General features: G+C 28.3%; 1 protein-coding gene across 26 annotated transcripts; it reads left to right on the top strand.

Annotated features, from left to right (window-relative positions):
• Positions 1-3,252: 3,252 nt before the first annotated feature.
• On the top strand, positions 3,253-17,488 carry sw (cytoplasmic dynein 1 intermediate chain short wing). Of its 26 annotated transcripts, none has more exons than XM_089176978.1 (14): positions 3,253-3,413; positions 3,879-4,000; positions 4,079-4,175; positions 4,295-4,400; positions 4,486-4,613; positions 6,112-6,249; positions 8,789-8,809; positions 11,574-11,621; positions 13,993-14,172; positions 14,251-14,407; positions 14,491-14,863; positions 15,133-15,364; positions 15,439-15,869; positions 15,945-17,488. In XM_089176978.1, exons 2-14 carry the CDS (start codon positions 3,899-3,901, stop codon positions 16,104-16,106), a joined length of 2,175 nt encoding a protein of 724 aa, XP_089033104.1. In that variant the 5' UTR covers positions 3,253-3,413; positions 3,879-3,898; the 3' UTR covers positions 16,107-17,488. The 26 variants fall into 26 exon arrangements, with proteins under 26 accessions (XP_089033104.1, XP_089033101.1, XP_015183555.1 ...); XM_089176975.1 differs by having other exon boundaries at positions 3,265-3,332; XM_015328069.2 differs by having other exon boundaries at positions 3,266-3,332; positions 14,017-14,172.
• Positions 17,489-17,545: the final 57 nt, after the last annotated feature.

A 17,545-nucleotide genomic window follows, 5' to 3' on the forward strand; every position in this document is an offset into this window, starting at 1 on the left:
GCAAATTATTTTGAGAGCATTTGGTCATTTAGTCACTTGAAATTGACACAACACACGTTAAATAACTTTTTGAGAAGTGTCCCATTTATTTCTTTCTTTCTTTTTTCGTGTCTATACATTTGACAAAAATAATAATTTTGTGAATAAAATATTAATAATAAGATGAAAAGGTATTTCTCATTTTCTCTCTGAAAGTTATAATATAAACTATAAGTACCGATTTAAAAAGGAATAAATGTAGGTAGGATGGTTTTAAAACATATAACGGTGAGAAAGCCGAGGAGGGATGTATCGCAAGAACTTTGCTTTCTGGCTCTCAGAGCCCTCCTGCACGGATGCACCTGCTGGTTCATCAACCAGTCGGAGTCTGCGGTGAATGCGAGGTTACTTTCATCCCTTCCACAGTCTAGTGGCCCCTCACAACGTTCATCCGTACTTTATCCCAAAGCACAGTAACCCACCTCTCTACTCTTCTTCTTCTTCTTCTTCTGCTGCTGCTACTGCTGCTGCTAGTCGAAAACCCCGTTGACAAGGCTGCCCTTTTACTCGTTTGACCAGAAAAGAGAGATAGAGACAGAGAGATGACCCCCAGATCCGATTACGCGGATACGAATTTGAGATTCTGTAAATCTACCAAAACTTTAACCTACGTCGCAAAACTTTCTCAGTTACATACATACATACACATATATATATATATATATATATATATATATATATATATATGTGTGTGTGTGTGTGTGTGTGTGTGTGTGTGTGTGTGTGTGTGTGTGTGTGTGTGTGTGTGTGTGTGTGTGTGTGTATGTGTGTATATATATGTATATATCAAACAAGATTCACGGAAGATAGATTATACGGATATACCGAACACGAGGATGAGCAGAAATTTCAGTGCGATATAGAAGGAAAAGGGGTAAGGGAAGGGTGTAGGGGAAAACCCTAAATCTAACTTGCCACGTTGCGAATAACGTCGACTGAATACCGCGGCAACGTATTTCTGTGAAACATTTCGTAAGCAGAGAGAACGCCTAATGGATCCCAAGTTTATGTCTCTACCGCGACATTTTCGTCTAAGGGGGTAGAAGGAGGGGTTGTTGAACGATATGGGGGTGTTCGGTTGGAAGGAACCCGATATAGATTCAACGATTTCCTCGTCGAATGCTCTTTGGCCAAACCGAAACACCGATCCTTCGTCGTTTCAATTACATTGAACACAACGCGTTACTACCCCACGAGCTTTAGGGAAACTTTCTTCTTATTATTATTCGAACGGTGTATCTCTATTTACTTGCAGTTATAGTAAAAGCTTAAAGAAAGGAGTACTCGCTACTTTCTTTACATTTATTTCGATTTATTGTAGAAGATAATATCTATAGAACTTTTTAATTCTTTTTTTCTTTTTTTTTTTTTTTTGAAATAAATTGGAAAAGAAAAATCGTTAAATACAAGGGTATACAAGAAATATTGTATTAAAGAGTAACTTGGCAAATATTTATCTGACATCAGTAATCATACGAACGAGTGCAATTTTCTCCTTACTGCAGCAATGTCACCTGGAAACTCTCTCTCTCTTTCTCTTTCTATTTCTCTTTCTCTTTCTATTCCTTTCTCCCTTTCTCTCTCTCATTCGCTTTCACGAATTGATCTCATTTCCAAGATTCGAATCTTCCATTACCGTGTACCGTTTCGCGTTTTCCATTAACTTTTTGCATCTCGATCTCGACGACTATTTTACAGTACTCCGAAGAACTTTACGCGGGGATCGATGACACGAACAACAGTTGCTATTTACCATTTTACGAATCATGTTCGTTTCATCTTTTTTTTTAATCGAAGGATAAAGGAATGTTGAAAAGTACATTATTAAATTATAAGAAAAAAAAAATAGAGAATCGACAAAATCGAATATTTCATTGACAATCTCTAATTGATAATAGACAAAACTATGCAAAAACTGTTAAATAAAACTAGTGACTTTATACATAAGAAAAGTAATAAATTCACCGCCCTAATCATTTTCATGCATATGTATTTTTACATAAATACATATATATATAAATGTAGGTATACTCGATACCACTAAGTAAAGCGAACTTCGACACGCAAAGTCAGTATGAAGTATCACGCGAGCTTAGTCTTCAAAGATCAAATTCTTCATTACCTTCTTTTTACTTTTACCCACGTATTGTCGTAACATTAATGTCAACCTACCATTTTAGGATTTACTGCTGCACTAACATCTAACTTGATTAGCCTAATTTTATAATCTCTGATTATAAATTATATATATGTTATATATGTAATATATATAATTACATATATAAATATATTTCAGTATTTTTTTATAAAAGAAACTGTTGCTAGTCAACATCTCGTTCTACTTGAAGGGTTTTCAAAAAGTCAGCACGATAGAGAAAAAAGGAATATGCCGCCTCCTTACGATCGGCGTCAAAGATAAAAATCAAAGTGCAGCGTCGTCGGTATCAGAAAGTCGTTCAATTTTTGATACAAGTAATAAGAATTTCGCCATATGTATATAAGAAAACTATATGCATTTTTATCCATTATTCTTTTTCACATTACACATATTTTTTTTTTTTGAAGATATGTTGTATAACATCTATGTTTTAAAGTCATACACAAAACAAGAAATTTTATATACCTGTGCATTTATGAAATGCATTAATATATTATAATTCCAATTAAAAAGGTAATAAATATTTTAAAAACTAAAAAGACGACTTTCCTTATAAAATTCTGGCATGCTTTCGAAATTTAAAACTGAGCCTGCGTGGAACTATTTTCGCGCGCTTAACTGACCAATCAGGTACGCATAGTATATTTAGCGCGCGTATTTTGAAACTTGAAGTTAAAGGAAAAATATCGATTTTTCGTTGAATCAAAATAATAAATGCATGAGATAAATTACGAGAATTATAATAAATAATTAATAATGTTAAATAACTACGAATTTTTATTCTATTTATTTATAAATTGATCATTTTTTTAGCACTAATTATAATCTTGTTTATATCATTTAATTATAATTAAACTATCTAAACTATAAGCTAATAAACATATGTTACACGATACTAATCAAACACCTTAAATAATTTTCGTATTTCCTTAATAAATAATTGATAAAATCAATGCAAATCAATTTAATTATTATAATAATGTCATCGCGAATTTTTTTTGCAAAGCGAACGCAGCGTCAAACATCACTACAGTGAATTAAAGTTAGTTCCATTTGATAACGATAGAGGCGCTGATAGTCAACTTACGAACGAGAAGGAAGAATTTAGTCGCGGTGTCCAAAATTTATATGGCGGGTGTGTCGTTTGGAGGATGTAGTATATTTTAATCATTATTACTTCATTTTCCTTGGTTTCGTATCTAGTTCCGTGATAAAGGTGAAAATAATGTATTTCTTATGTTAACATCACGATGCTGAATGCATTCACTTTGCAAGATTGTTGCATTGACAAATGCAACCTTCGAATAAGCCCATCGTTCGATACTTTATCTCGTTTGAATACTAATTAATTATTTCCATTTATGGAAGCACACATATATATATTTCTATTGATGAATAAAGAGTCCCATTTATAGTTGATAACTACGTGAAATTATTTTTTTCTTCTTTAGTCATTTAACATTATGTTTCAAAGCCTTGGCAGAAAGTGACGTCATTCAAGATAAATCAATAACGCGTGTACCATTATTTTGAATAGATACTCGATATTTCGTTATATATATATATATATAGATATATAGATGTACTTTTATTTAAAGTTTCAATACTTACTTTATAACATATGTTTTAATAGTATTGTCATATGTATTCAAATAATTGATACTCATTCTTATTTTTTTAGTGCAATTCCCAACAATCAAAATGATGTCAGATAGAAAAGCTGAACTAGAGAGGAAAAAGGCGAAGCTTCAAGCTATCAGAGAAGAAAAAGAAAGGCGAAGAAGAGAAAAAGAACAGAAAGATGTAAGGTTATATTTGTTAATGATAAATATTTCAATTGAAAGATATTTGGATATTGTTATCATAAACTTTTAATGACAGGTCGAAGAAGCAACGGTACGTGCAGCAGGTGCTGACAAGGATCATCGTAAAGAAATTGATGCTATGCTTTCATCTTTGGGAATGGCACCAGTTTCAGGTACATTGAATGATCTTTTAGAAATTGAATATTGAAACATATAAATTTGTAAAACTAGAAGTTATTGTAATATATATTCGACAGTGCAATTGAATTCTAAAGATGCACAATATTTGCAGATGTACTGTCAAGTTTATCTAGTATGAATTCTTTGACACCGGAGCAAAGTGCTAATGCTACACCAGATGCAAGTTTACAACCTTCTAGCATAAATTCAACGCAGAGGTAATTATGTTAATGTATACATAAACTTATAATGGATGCTATAAAAGAAGTGTTTTGTATTAAATTCATTTTTTACCATATGTAGTACTGGACGAAGGAAACCAAGAGAACTGACCATCGTTTCTGTTGCTAATACCAATATTCCACCAAAAGAGCCTGTTGTTTATAGTAAACAAACGCAAACAGTTCAAACTACGCATACATCTCACGACGGTGAGTCCAGGTTTTATAATCTATTACTTTCATGCACTTTGTTTCATGTTTCACTCATACTTTACGAAAGATATTAGTTCATAAACAACACAAAAACATTTTCTAAGAATGGTAATATTATCATACGGTAAGATTAAAATATATCGTTCTTTTGTTAGGGTGCAAAAGACAGATTTAATTTAAAAATTGTCTTTCTTTTAAAAGTTCATTTTGCAACTTGTTTAAAAGTAAAATCATTGAAAAGTAATTACTATTTATTAAATATTTATATAATACTGGCTACTTGATGAAATATATGTGTGATTTTAGTATTTGATTAAATATATTCATATTTAAATTTTTATAATATGGTAAAGTGGGTGGTGTATGAAGATATGTTATGTCCAAAATAACTACCTTTGGAATAAATTTCCTAACAAATTCAAGCATATTAGCATTAACAGATTTTCAAAAGTTAATGGAATATATAATTTCAATGTGATTAATCGTGTTGTTTAAATTTGCCTTTTTATTTTATTTTCATTGTGATAATATTAAGGTTTATTTTACTTATTTTATATTATGTTTATTTAATTATCTTTAACTTGCGAGGAAACTTACATATTCATTAAATGTGTTTTTATGTATAACATAAAACTAATCTATTAAAAAAAAAAAATAGAACATGATAAATTTTTACCTTACTTTAACAAATTTTTATGCATTATTTTTAATCATTTTTTTTTTTTGTAGAGAGATCAAAAAATTTTACAACGGTTTCTGTAAGATAATACCAATGAAAAAACAAATGTTATATATAAATAACATTAAACTTCGTATATAATTGAATTATTGATTAATAAATAAAAATTAAGTGATTTATTTGCATTTAAGCTTATTGCAATAATACAGGATTGAAATAATTTGTACAGACCATTAGGTTATACGTTTAACAAATAATTGGTGAACATAATGGGTATAATAGTTTAGCTAACAATAGATCAGGGTATATATATATAACTGATATGGTTCTTCTGGTGGTGGAGATCCTCTTTCCTAATTTTGTTTTATTTGTTGTACCGCAAATTCAGTTAGTTCGCACATTTGTTATATGTTATAAATATTCATTATTATTATTATTAATTTATTACATTGCGAATATAAATACTTATTTTAATTGTAAATAGTTTCAATACTTTATACTTTTATACCACCTACTTTACTGTGATGGTACAAGTTACATCGATAAATCATTTTTGAAGGATATTATAAATTATTATTTATAGATATAAAAGAAAAAGAAAAATAACTTATAATTTTGGGCATCATTTTTGAACAAAAAAAAAATGTCTATTCAAATTCCTCATCTCTCTCTCTCTCTCTCTCTCTCTCTCTCTCTCTCTCTCTCTCTCTCTCTCATGTGCGTTTATTAATCTAACTGATCTTGCGGCATTATTAAACGCGCATTCCCATTGTCTTTGCGATATAATCGGTCAAATCAACCCATATTGGACACAAGGACTGTCCAAATCTTCTTCCGAATACACCATCTACTCCTCCTGTTCAACAACAACACCAACTCACTCTTGCTCCGCAGGCTACTTTGAGACTGACTGGTGGCGTCCCAGGAAAGGTGGGTCTGCACCAAACTACCTATGTATGTTCTGTCTACTTTTTTAATACCCTTCCATAATTGTTGTACAACGATATACTATATAGAGGTAGATATGTCGCTGTCCGCGTTTATAAGAGAAGGGATGTAGAGTCAAGTTTTTTATATGTGTGCTTTGTGCTTTGAACACTGCTCTGCTGATTATCACGATTACATATTATCATTTATTTTATTTATATACTCGAGCATACTTTTATTCAATCTATTTTGTTATAGACACAAAGAACATATACATTTTCTAAATCCTATATCGATTCTACAACCCTAAATAGAAATATTTGCCAAAACTGTACATGGGAATTCGATACGAGATGATTTTCAATCCTTTTGCTCTCTCTCTCTTCTTTTTTTTCTTTTTTTTTTCTATTGTGATACATAGCTTTATGATAGATAGTTTAGATTAAATAATAATATTAATGTTATTTATTAGAAACAATATTTCCACGTACAGATAAAGAGTCGCTTGCATACAAAAAACAAAGCTTCTATCACATGCTTGAAATAGTTTAGTTTAATATACTAACAGATATATTATAGTTTTACATGATTCATTAACTTTTAAAACTACCTGTTTGTTGTGAAAAAAAAAAACATTATACGTCACTATAATAATATTAATTATTTCAATACAAACGTATCGGTTTTAATAATCAGCTCGGTGATGATTACATGCATTTATTTTTTTTTTTTGAATTAACATGAAAAAAAAAACTTAAATGACTTTTCAAAGCACGAAACATTAATTTTATACATATTCCGAGTAATTTACAAGATCTCTTTTTTTATTCGGATTATAATTAATAATAATTATTAAAAATTGCCGTGCTATTATAATGTTCACCATTTTAATTCGTAATTAAAATCGAAACAATTAAAAAAAAAAAAATATGTTTAATAAATTTGTATGTCGGAGAAACTTGAGAAGGGGGTAAGCGCAAGTGTGACAAGGGATGTAAGTGAGATATTAAAAAGGCCAATTCATATTTGTAAAAACGGCGGAAAGAATTTTATAAACAAAATTAATTATTATACTATTTCTATTGTATATATTTTTTCTCTCTCTTTCTCTATTTTTTTTGCCCATTTTCTTTCTTTAATTTTTAATTGCAGTATTTACGCATGAGGACGTATATAAAAATTTGTATTATTTTATTCTCTATACGGCATTTATCTATTCAAAAAATGGTGATCACTTGTGCTTGCGCTATATGCAAATATGAATTTGGCTTTAGACGCTTATTAATAATAATAGATACGGTTATTGAGTCGTGCTTGAACGCGAAATTATTTTTTTTTCTTTTTTTTTTTTTTAATTCAGGAACTCGTGAAAAGTTTTGTTTAATTTTTTAAAACAAAAACAAAAAATTGTAGCGGGTCTAAAAGGAATGCTTCGACTACGATGAAAGAATTAAATCATTTTTTTTTTTTTGGTTAAAAAGATAATAAGTAGTTATGCATTCGGATATATTGAATATGTACGTTTCCTCCTCTAATCGTAGGAATCTAAAAAAAAAATACAGCACAGTAAAAAAGTATACAAATTATAATCACCTAACTACATTCAGCATTATTTAGGATGTCCTTTTGAACGTTTCGTTATTACCTTTTTTTCTTTCTAAACATTTCACTTGACAAGTAGCAGCTGTAACGATAATTGTTGTCTATTCTTTCTTTACATCTAAAAAAACAAAACAAAAAATTGTTTATTTTATCACAATTTATCTTTTACAATTTATCTTTTACAATTACATATGAAAAATATGATTTAACCAGTTAAGTGTGGCGATCTGTGCGCAGAGTGCGCTCTGGTGTATGTCGCGATAATCAAGCGATGACGGATATAGTCGTCAAACACAGAGTAAGTGGCGCTGTTAAAATATTGGATAGTCAAAAAGACGACTTTATTTTAGAAAATGAACAATTTTGTTAGTAATGTACACACAGTTTTTTAATATGAACATACATTTATACATAAATAAACGGAAAAATTATAGAAAAAATCGAATATTTATAGAAGTTAAAAATTTATTCTTGACTTTTTTTTTGACCTCTAAACATTTTAAACATATTAAAATTTACGAATATAATTTAGTTTTACGCCAAAATTACAATTTAAACATCAAATTGTAACAAACTTTTACGCATGACGGATATAGAGACGTCATAACATAAAATTTTGCCACATCTCCATGACGTATATAGTCGTCAAACACGCTTAACTGGTTAATAATACGCTTATAATAAATAGAATTTGATTAATTTGACACAATAGCGTTACAGCATAAAAAACAAGCACATTGCAAGCAACATTTTTCTAGCTTTGAAAGAGAAAAATATCCTCTATTCCAAATCTAGGAATTTCAATTACAAAATATTCCAACTTTGATTTCACAAGATATTATTTGTGAATTTTTTCATTTTTGAAAAGCTATAATTGGTCTGAGTGTAGAGAGGTATTTAATTAGCATAGTGCATTCTTAAGAAACCGTTTACTAAGTACTATTTTTTTACCTTCCCTTCTCAGCTCATGCATTCGACTATTACGGTAAGTTATGATTTCTCTTGGTTTTCAGTGAGATTAGGTTCAATCTTAGGTTTAGCTTCACTCAGTTTAATTCATTATTTGGAACGATTATAATATACATACATACATACAATTATTAATTGGCATAAATAAATAGAAAATTTTGAGTTATAGTTAGATAATAGTTATAAATAAATATATATAGTTCGGGTTTTAAAAATATTTAATAAATTAGAGTATATCAATTAATTAGTTCATATTAAAGATCATATCACTTTTCAATATAAGGTAAGATTTGATTTTAAATGAAAGTATATACAATTTATTATTAAATATAATAATATAAGATACAATAATAATAATAATAATAATAATAATAATAATAATAAAAAGATAAAATATGGAGAATACGCTCTCTTTTCCGTTTCTCTGTTATCTCTTCTCTTTCTCTATATTTCTATCTCTCTCTCTCTCTCTCTCTCTCTCTCTCTCTCTCTTTCTCTCTCTCTCTCTCTCTTTTTCTATGATTTTTTTTCTATCTTATATTTCCTTTCTTATTTATCTTTTTCAATCAAGGATTTAATATATTAAAAATGATACAATTATTTATATCGTGCCTTGAACAAAATGAAAATTGAGTTTAGATTAGCAAAAAGAAACTCTCCACCCAGACCCACAAAGATTTCCGCTGTTTTTTATGACCCTTTTTGTTTAGTCTTTTCTACCCTATTAGTTTATTTCTTTTTTAAATTTATATATTTATTTATTTATTTATTTATTATTATTTAATTGGATGCGTATATTTTTGATTAAATATATTTCCAAGTATTCATTTTTTCGATAATTATCTGACATCCCGACTCTCAAATAATTCAAGATTAGATTTATATATATATATATATATATATACACAACCTTTTAGACCAAATTTTCAATCGAATTTCATTCAGATTTTATACATATATATATGTAATATTTGCAGGTATAACGAGATCAAAAAAAATTTAAATATATCAATCATTAATTAATTGTATTTTTTAATTTATAGAAAATGATGGTTTTTGTTATTTATGATTTTATTGTTTAAAAGAAGAAACCGTGTTTCGATATATGTGTGCAATTTTGTCAGAGATTTTGATTCGTAGAAAATTTTGTGTACAAAGTTAATAATAATAATAATAATAATATCCATTTGGCAAATCTTGTCACAACTTAACGCACCTTCCAGAGTTCTCGGCGTGTTATTTATTTACCTCGGTCGGATTTGAATAAAAAGCTTTCAACTAAAATAACTAACACGGGAATGGATTATTATAGTATGTGATAATGATGGTTAAGGTTTCGTTAATTCAACGTTATACGATTAACTTTTACTTTTTCATCGGCCATAAAAAAAAAAAATAATATGTGCGTACAGAGACAGACCCATTTTTATAACGAAACGATTAACACAAATACACTGGACATTTTTTTTTTTATATCCACTCGATACAATTCTGTGGCTTTGAAGCTTTTTAGCGATGCAGCAGTCTAATTAAATGTCGCTTTTAAAAAGATATAGATTAAGAAATATAATATATATATTTATATTTTAATGTTATAATGAAAAATACCGCTTTGTTCTTTGAAATTTTTGCGAAGATGACGTAGCAACAAAATTAATGAGTAAATCAATTTTTTTTTATTGCGTCAAATTAAATTAGGGAGTAACTTGATCGAGGTATTTCTTTTTTATTTTTTTTAATTTTTTTTTGTGTTTGTTTTTTTTATATTTTTTTTTTCTTCAAACCATTTTCGAACGAACTTAATTCAAAACAGAAAAAAATATTCCACGATAATTCGAGAGATTATCATCCAACATTATTTCAATCAACAGTCGGAGATGTCAGTATTTTTACATTTAAATGTTATTTAACATTTTATAAATCCTCGCTTGCCTTTAATTTTTGTTGCTATGAAAGCTTCTTGCAGTCCTTTTCCATTAAAAATTTTGCAGATAATGAGTTTTATATATATGATATATTCATTTATTTAATAGTAAATCCCATATTTTTCCTCGTTTCGATTGAAAAAAACAAAACAAAACAAAATTATAAACGTGTTCAGCGGATTCTCTGCATAATGCAAAAGCCTTTAGAACATTTATAATTATTTATATAAACATATATATTTTACACACAAACATACATACATACAAACATACATACATACATACATACATACATACATACATACATACATACATACATACATACATACATACATACATACATACATACATACATACATATATATAATAAAAAGCGGTATAAGGATATTAAGTGTTTAACATTTTGTACAGCAGCTTTAGTAACTTTTCGATTAATTTTAAAAATTCTAACGTTATTTTTTATTTGGAGTGAGATAACTAAGAAATATTTGTTTAATATTTGAAAATAGAAAAATTATGCAGAAGAAATAATAATAATAATAATAATAATAATAATAATAATAATAATAATAGTTTGATAACAGAGAGCAGTATGTGCATGTGATAGATATGTTAATGCTGACTCATCAAATTCGATCGTTTTTATTTTTCTAGATAAATCATTGATGAATTTTTAATGATTATGAATTATGAAAGATTTCTTTAAAATAATAAATGTTAAATCTTTTTTTTTTTTTTTGAAAAATATCCATCAATGATTTTTCCTATGAAAAATATGAAATTATAAAAATAACTACAAACAATATTGAAAATAAGATACAAAATTGATTGACGTTTTCTTTTCCCTCCTTCAAGACGAGTACAATCTAAATCCAGGTTTAGAATGGGAGGACGAATTTACAGGTAGGTAATCCTCTCTAAAGACGAATATATAACACTATCTTATTTAATCACCAATTAAATGTCTCGATTACTTTTATTTAACTTCATGAAATATAAATAGAACAATTATTCTTCACGTAATATATATAACATATTTATACATTTTTTTTTTTTCATTTTGACATAAACGTAAACAAACAAAAATTTATCATATTTGCCTTTATTATATATGCACCAACAGAACAAAAAAAATAATAAAGGAGGGAATCGCTGCTAGTACTTTAATCAAAAATGCTTGATGAGTTGTATTATTATTAAATCAATGTCGTTGTTGATTTTTATAATTTAAACAGCCAAATATGCTTTTTATGTATCACGCATGCACATATATATATATAAATAGTGGTTATATCAGTTTCGATATTAATTCAATTTAACATTTAATTTTGTTAGATTGATTCTTCTTTTTTCTTTTGTTGCTAGTACATTTAGGATTCGTACATTTGTTTATTTAAAACTGTGGTTTATTCATCTTAGAATTCATTTGAATATAATAAGTAAATACATTATCGTTAATATTATTTTAATTAATATAAAATTATTAATTAATCAGACATATAAAACCACCGTTTTAAATGAAGTATTATTCCAATTAGTATTTAATTGCATTTACTAATATTTGTTTGATTATCGTCGAAGATTATAATTTTTATTTATTTATTTATTTTTTTTTTTAAATTAGAAAATATATATATAATATTTCATTAATGCTGCATGAGGCTTAGGAAGTTGCGTTAATACATACGTTAGACACTCATGTTTGTATCTTATGATACGTTCAAAATCCATTCCGGCATTTAACATTATCAATTTTAAAAATAAACTGTGAATTTTGCATTCTCCATCTTCTTTCTTCAAATATTTTTTTTTTCGATAGAAAACAATATTGTTTATTGCCTAAAAAAGAAAAAAAAGAAAAAACATATAATTAATTATAATAAAATATATCATTTAACGTTACATATACGTTTTAACATTTTCGTCTCGTAACTTCATTTTGATGACGTTTTTGCATGTCGCGACGAAAGGGTGGAGAGACATTTGTGACAAGAAAGTTACGACGAAGAAAAACTGGGAATAATATTATATTTATTTATTTATTATTTTTTTTTTTTTTTTGAATTAGCAAACAATCGACAAAAACGATTTACGTTCGAAGAAGGAAGGATGTCTTTCAATAAAAACGTTCTAACTTTTTGTTCTCTCTCTTTCTCCACAAACATACTTGATTTCTTTGCATGCCATTTTTTTTTGTTTTTTGTTTTTGGATTTTACTTTTCATTTATTATTATGCTCCTCTATTTATTTTATCTCTTTCATTGAATTATATCTTGCAACGTATAACCAAATATTATTTTTGTTAGTCCAGCAATTCACTTTAATGCTTCGAATATTTATTTTGAAAATACATATTGTAAAAAAGAAAAAAAAAGAGAAGCGATCCTTCCGACGATTTGCAAATATCGAATAGCCTTTTTTTTTTTTAAAAAAGGGTATACTATTTATCATGAAATAAATAGAATACTTGCATGATATAAATATATACTACAAGCATACAAAGAGAAAAACATTTTCTAAATACAAAACTTAGTTTTGCGTTGAAAATCGTGTTCGATCTTTCCTTGAGTTACATGTTCGCGCATGTAAGTTATTACAGTAGAATGTTCGTACTGTAGAAATGATAGATTTGCACATAAAGTTCAAGTATACTTTCATCTTATCTTTTTTAAAGTTTGTTCTTACGTAATAACACATTGTAAAGGATAGACAAAATGTTATAGTTTGAAAAAGTAAATAAGACCGGAGCAAATTGATACAATGTACAGTTATCTAGAACATTATGTGTATATATATAGCTTGATCAGTGATAGATGTTTTTGTAAAGATGATTTTATATAATAATACCTTTCTAGAGAGTATAAGTTTAATGATGAATTAATTAAATGTAAAAATTGTTATTTGAATCAATTTTTGATTATTCACACACACTCTATCAATTTTATTAAAATACAAATGTTTCATTTATTTATCAGATATTTTACACATGTATCAACTTGCTCGGTAATGTAAGAAAGTATATTAATATATTTTGATTTCGTTGCATGAATATTTTCTCAAAAAGTTTCATTTAAGATACATAATAAAGAAAAAAGGCCAACGTATATTTTAGTGAATGTTTTATTTCGTAAAATAATAATTAAAATCAAAATAGTAAAAAGAAACTGAGAAATGTATCAACTTGCTTCGGTTCCAAGCAATTGTGTTAGTTGGTAGCTAGATAGAAACCATCGAAATTAGGATATACGTGGCAGAATCAGCTTATTCACCACAGTTTTGACATTTGATGATTCCCAAGCCGAAGATGAAGAGAACAGCTTGCCACACTTGGACAGCTTCCAAAGCAAGCTTCCACCTGGAATTCTACCACATGGTTTGCCACAGGTTAAAGAAGTTCAACCTGCTGTTACACAGGTAGAACAAGAAAAGGAGAAAGAAAAACCTAAGAAAGAAGGTACATTCAGATACATAATTTCTTAATATAAATGATACCCATATCTTTTTCACTTGTTGATTATCAATTTGAAAACAGTACGCGAGTTCAGTGAGGAAGAAAAACAGATGATCATACTTTCGGAGGACTTTAAACGATTTCTCGATAGTACCAGTAGGATTGTAGAAAGAGCATTAGGTGAATCAATCGACATTTACACCGATTATACCGGCACAATGGACGGCGAGGATGGATTGTAAGAAAATAAATGATAGATAATGTTCTTACCATACTTTAACTTTCTATACATCAATCAAAATTTTGTTTGTTTCTTTACAGAGACGAAAAAAGTCATCAACAATTATGGTTGAACCGTTCGTTTTTTTGCGAACGGTGGTCGCGTAATCGCTGTGTCACTTCGATGGATTGGTCTCCACAATTTCCAGAACTTCTTGCTGCCTCGTACAACAACAACGATGATACTCCGAATGATCCCGACGGTGTATGTTTAGTTTGGAACACTAAATTCAAGAAATCCACTCCTGAATTTATTTTCCATTGTCAATCACCGGTGATGTCGACAACTTTTGCAAAATTTCATCCAAATTTGATTTTGGGCGGTACTTATTCTGGTCAAATAGTACTCTGGGATAATCGTGTACAGAAAAGAACGCCTGTACAAAGAACACCTTTGTCAGCTTCAGCTCATACGGTAAGTTTTTTATTTACCGTTCATTGTTCAATCGAATTCAAAAGTTGTAAGAACAATCAGGATGATTACGGAGTAATTTTCGATCGTAAATGATAGCTTGTCCTTGATTAGATTCCGTTACAGATAGTCAAGAATCCCGTTATACGTTCCTATCGTGAAAAAACATTGTGGTTGTTTGTCCTATAATTTCATTCTATTACAGTCACATGTTCTTCTCTTTTCTTATCTGTTCTTTTATACTTCTCTATTACAAGAACTATTTCTTTCAGCATCCTGTGTATTGCTTAACTGTTGTTGGAACACAAAACGCACATAATTTGATCAGCATCTCGACTGATGGTAAATTATGCTCTTGGAGTTTGGATATGTTGTCTCAACCACAGGAAACATTGAATCTATTATTAAAACAATCTAAAACAATAGCGGCTACTTGTTTAGCTTTTCCTCATGGAGATGTGAATAATTTTGTTGTTGGTAGCGAAGATGGAACTGTATATGGCGGTATGTTTTCTCAATAGGTTTTTACGTTTAACAATAAATTCTCGATGAAATTGAGTTTTTCTTTTTTTATATAGATTGCAGGCATGGCAGAAAATCTGCCGTGGTTGAAGTACTTTACGAGGGTCATCAGGGACCAGTGACCGGTATTAGTACACATGCTGTTCAAGGAGGAATTGACTTCTCTCATTTGTTCTTAACATCTTCTATCGATTGGACCATCAAATTGTGGAGTCTTAAAGAAATGAAACCTCTTTACTCGTTCGAGCATAACGGAGATTATGTATACGATGTTGCATGGTCACCAACTCATCCAGCATTATTTGCAGCTGTTGACGATTCAGGCAGATTAGATCTTTGGAATTTAAATCAGGACACCGAAGTACCCGTTGCTAGTGTCATAGTTGATGGAAATCCTGCATTGAATAGAGTTTCTTGGACACCGAGTGGTTTACACGTCACGGTCGGAGATGACACTGGTAAAATTTGGGTCTACGATGTTGCAGAGGTAAGAATCAGTTTTTATATAATTGTAAAAAGTTCAGATAAATATATTTTCATTACCGTAACATTTTATTTACAGCACTTGGCATATCCAAGAAGCGATGAATGGAATAAGTTCTTATATACACAACAAGATTTAAAGAATAACAAAGCGGATGAAGAATTAGACAGGCTCAATCTTAATTCCGGACCTTCTTCGTTAACTTCTTTAACATCCATGTCATCGTGTCCGCTTAGATAAAAATTTTGTGCTACTTAGAGAGAATCACGATTATAAAATGTGGGTTTAGCTTACTTTAAAGCCAAAATAATATAGAATACTTATTAAAAAGCTGGTATAAAATTTGATCAAGGATATACATATTGTTGAAAAAAACAAAAAACAAAGGATACTCATTACGCTATTACTCTTATTGATAAACAAAAACCGTTCTTTTAAAAACAAATCTTTTTTCCACAATGATATCTTGTACACTAATAACATAATTTTCACGATTATATGTATTCATTTATTTAACGATATCGAATTAATTCTATTATTTAAATTAAAATTAAATTATTTCATCCTAATAATAGTAAATGGTCATATCATTAATCTAGATTTAAGATTGATTCTTATTCGCATAATATTATAATAGAAGAATTTGCAATTTTAACGTTTGTGTCGAAAAATTTTTGTTCATTTATTTTATTTGCTGCCCAATATTATATTAGATTATTACAGGATAGTTTTCCAATGATACCTCGATTACTTACAATTAGTTAAATTTAATTCCTGTTTTTTTTATAAGGCATATGTAATTTAATCTTATAGTAAGTAACATTATTTATATTGTTAGAAATTTTTTTTTTTATAGATTTTTCACACACTATCCGCTTTACCACGCCCATGTTATATCTCTCTTATAATCTTCCCTTATTATAATATTAATTTATATGTATAAATTTTGTACATTGCTCGAAGATGCAAAATACAAGGTTAAGGCGTTAGCTATATAAATGCTCTATATAAAAATTAGAATTATGTTTATTCACTTTCAAATGGACTCTGTACTTATACTCGATAATTTATAATTAATATATATATATTTTTTTTCAGGATAAGTGGATTATATTTCTATCACGTCATTCTATTGTTATTTCTTTAGATTCAAATTAATAATACAGAATAATTAAATGTTAATTAGTAACAGGTGATCTTACACAATGAATTAATATCAAATTTACTTGTAAATAATATGAGCTGTATAATTGATCATATTTTAAATAAGCATTCAATATGCTTTTAACACGAATTCTATTATATTGTATAATTGTAAAATAATGTTTTATTAATGATTGTCAATATTTTTAGATTTGCATAATAATTTTGAAATTTTTTTCAAATCACGTGCTTAAAACAATTAATGAAATCTATGCGGTAATACATATAATAAGCACAATAAATAATTAAGAATACGTTCATTTTTTTTTTTAAATATATTAATTTTTATATCATACTCGTTGAGATTGCTTCATTTTATTTTTATTAAATAAATAAAATAATCACAAATGTATTTATCTTACTGTCAAAGACAGTATCTCATATGTATGAAATATAATAACTGTAATAACTTTTGCGAATGTTTATATGATCAATTTATATTTACAATCCTTCAAAATAATTTTAATTTTCTATTA

The sequence above is a fragment of the Polistes dominula genome, unplaced genomic scaffold, assembly GCF_049000335.1.
Source record: "Polistes dominula isolate Pdom_NZ unplaced genomic scaffold, Pdom_raw_medaka contig_12, whole genome shotgun sequence".
NCBI lineage: Eukaryota > Metazoa > Arthropoda > Insecta > Hymenoptera > Vespidae > Polistes > Polistes dominula.

Bases quoted from the DNA above. Each gene is read 5' to 3' on its own strand.
- sw (XM_089176975.1), top strand. The intron at 4,614-6,111 runs GTGAGTCCAGGT...ATTGGACACAAG, and splicing joins TACGCATACATCTCACGACG to GACTGTCCAAATCTTCTTCC. The intron at 14,864-15,132 runs GTAAGTTTTTTA...TATTTCTTTCAG, and splicing joins TGTCAGCTTCAGCTCATACG to CATCCTGTGTATTGCTTAAC.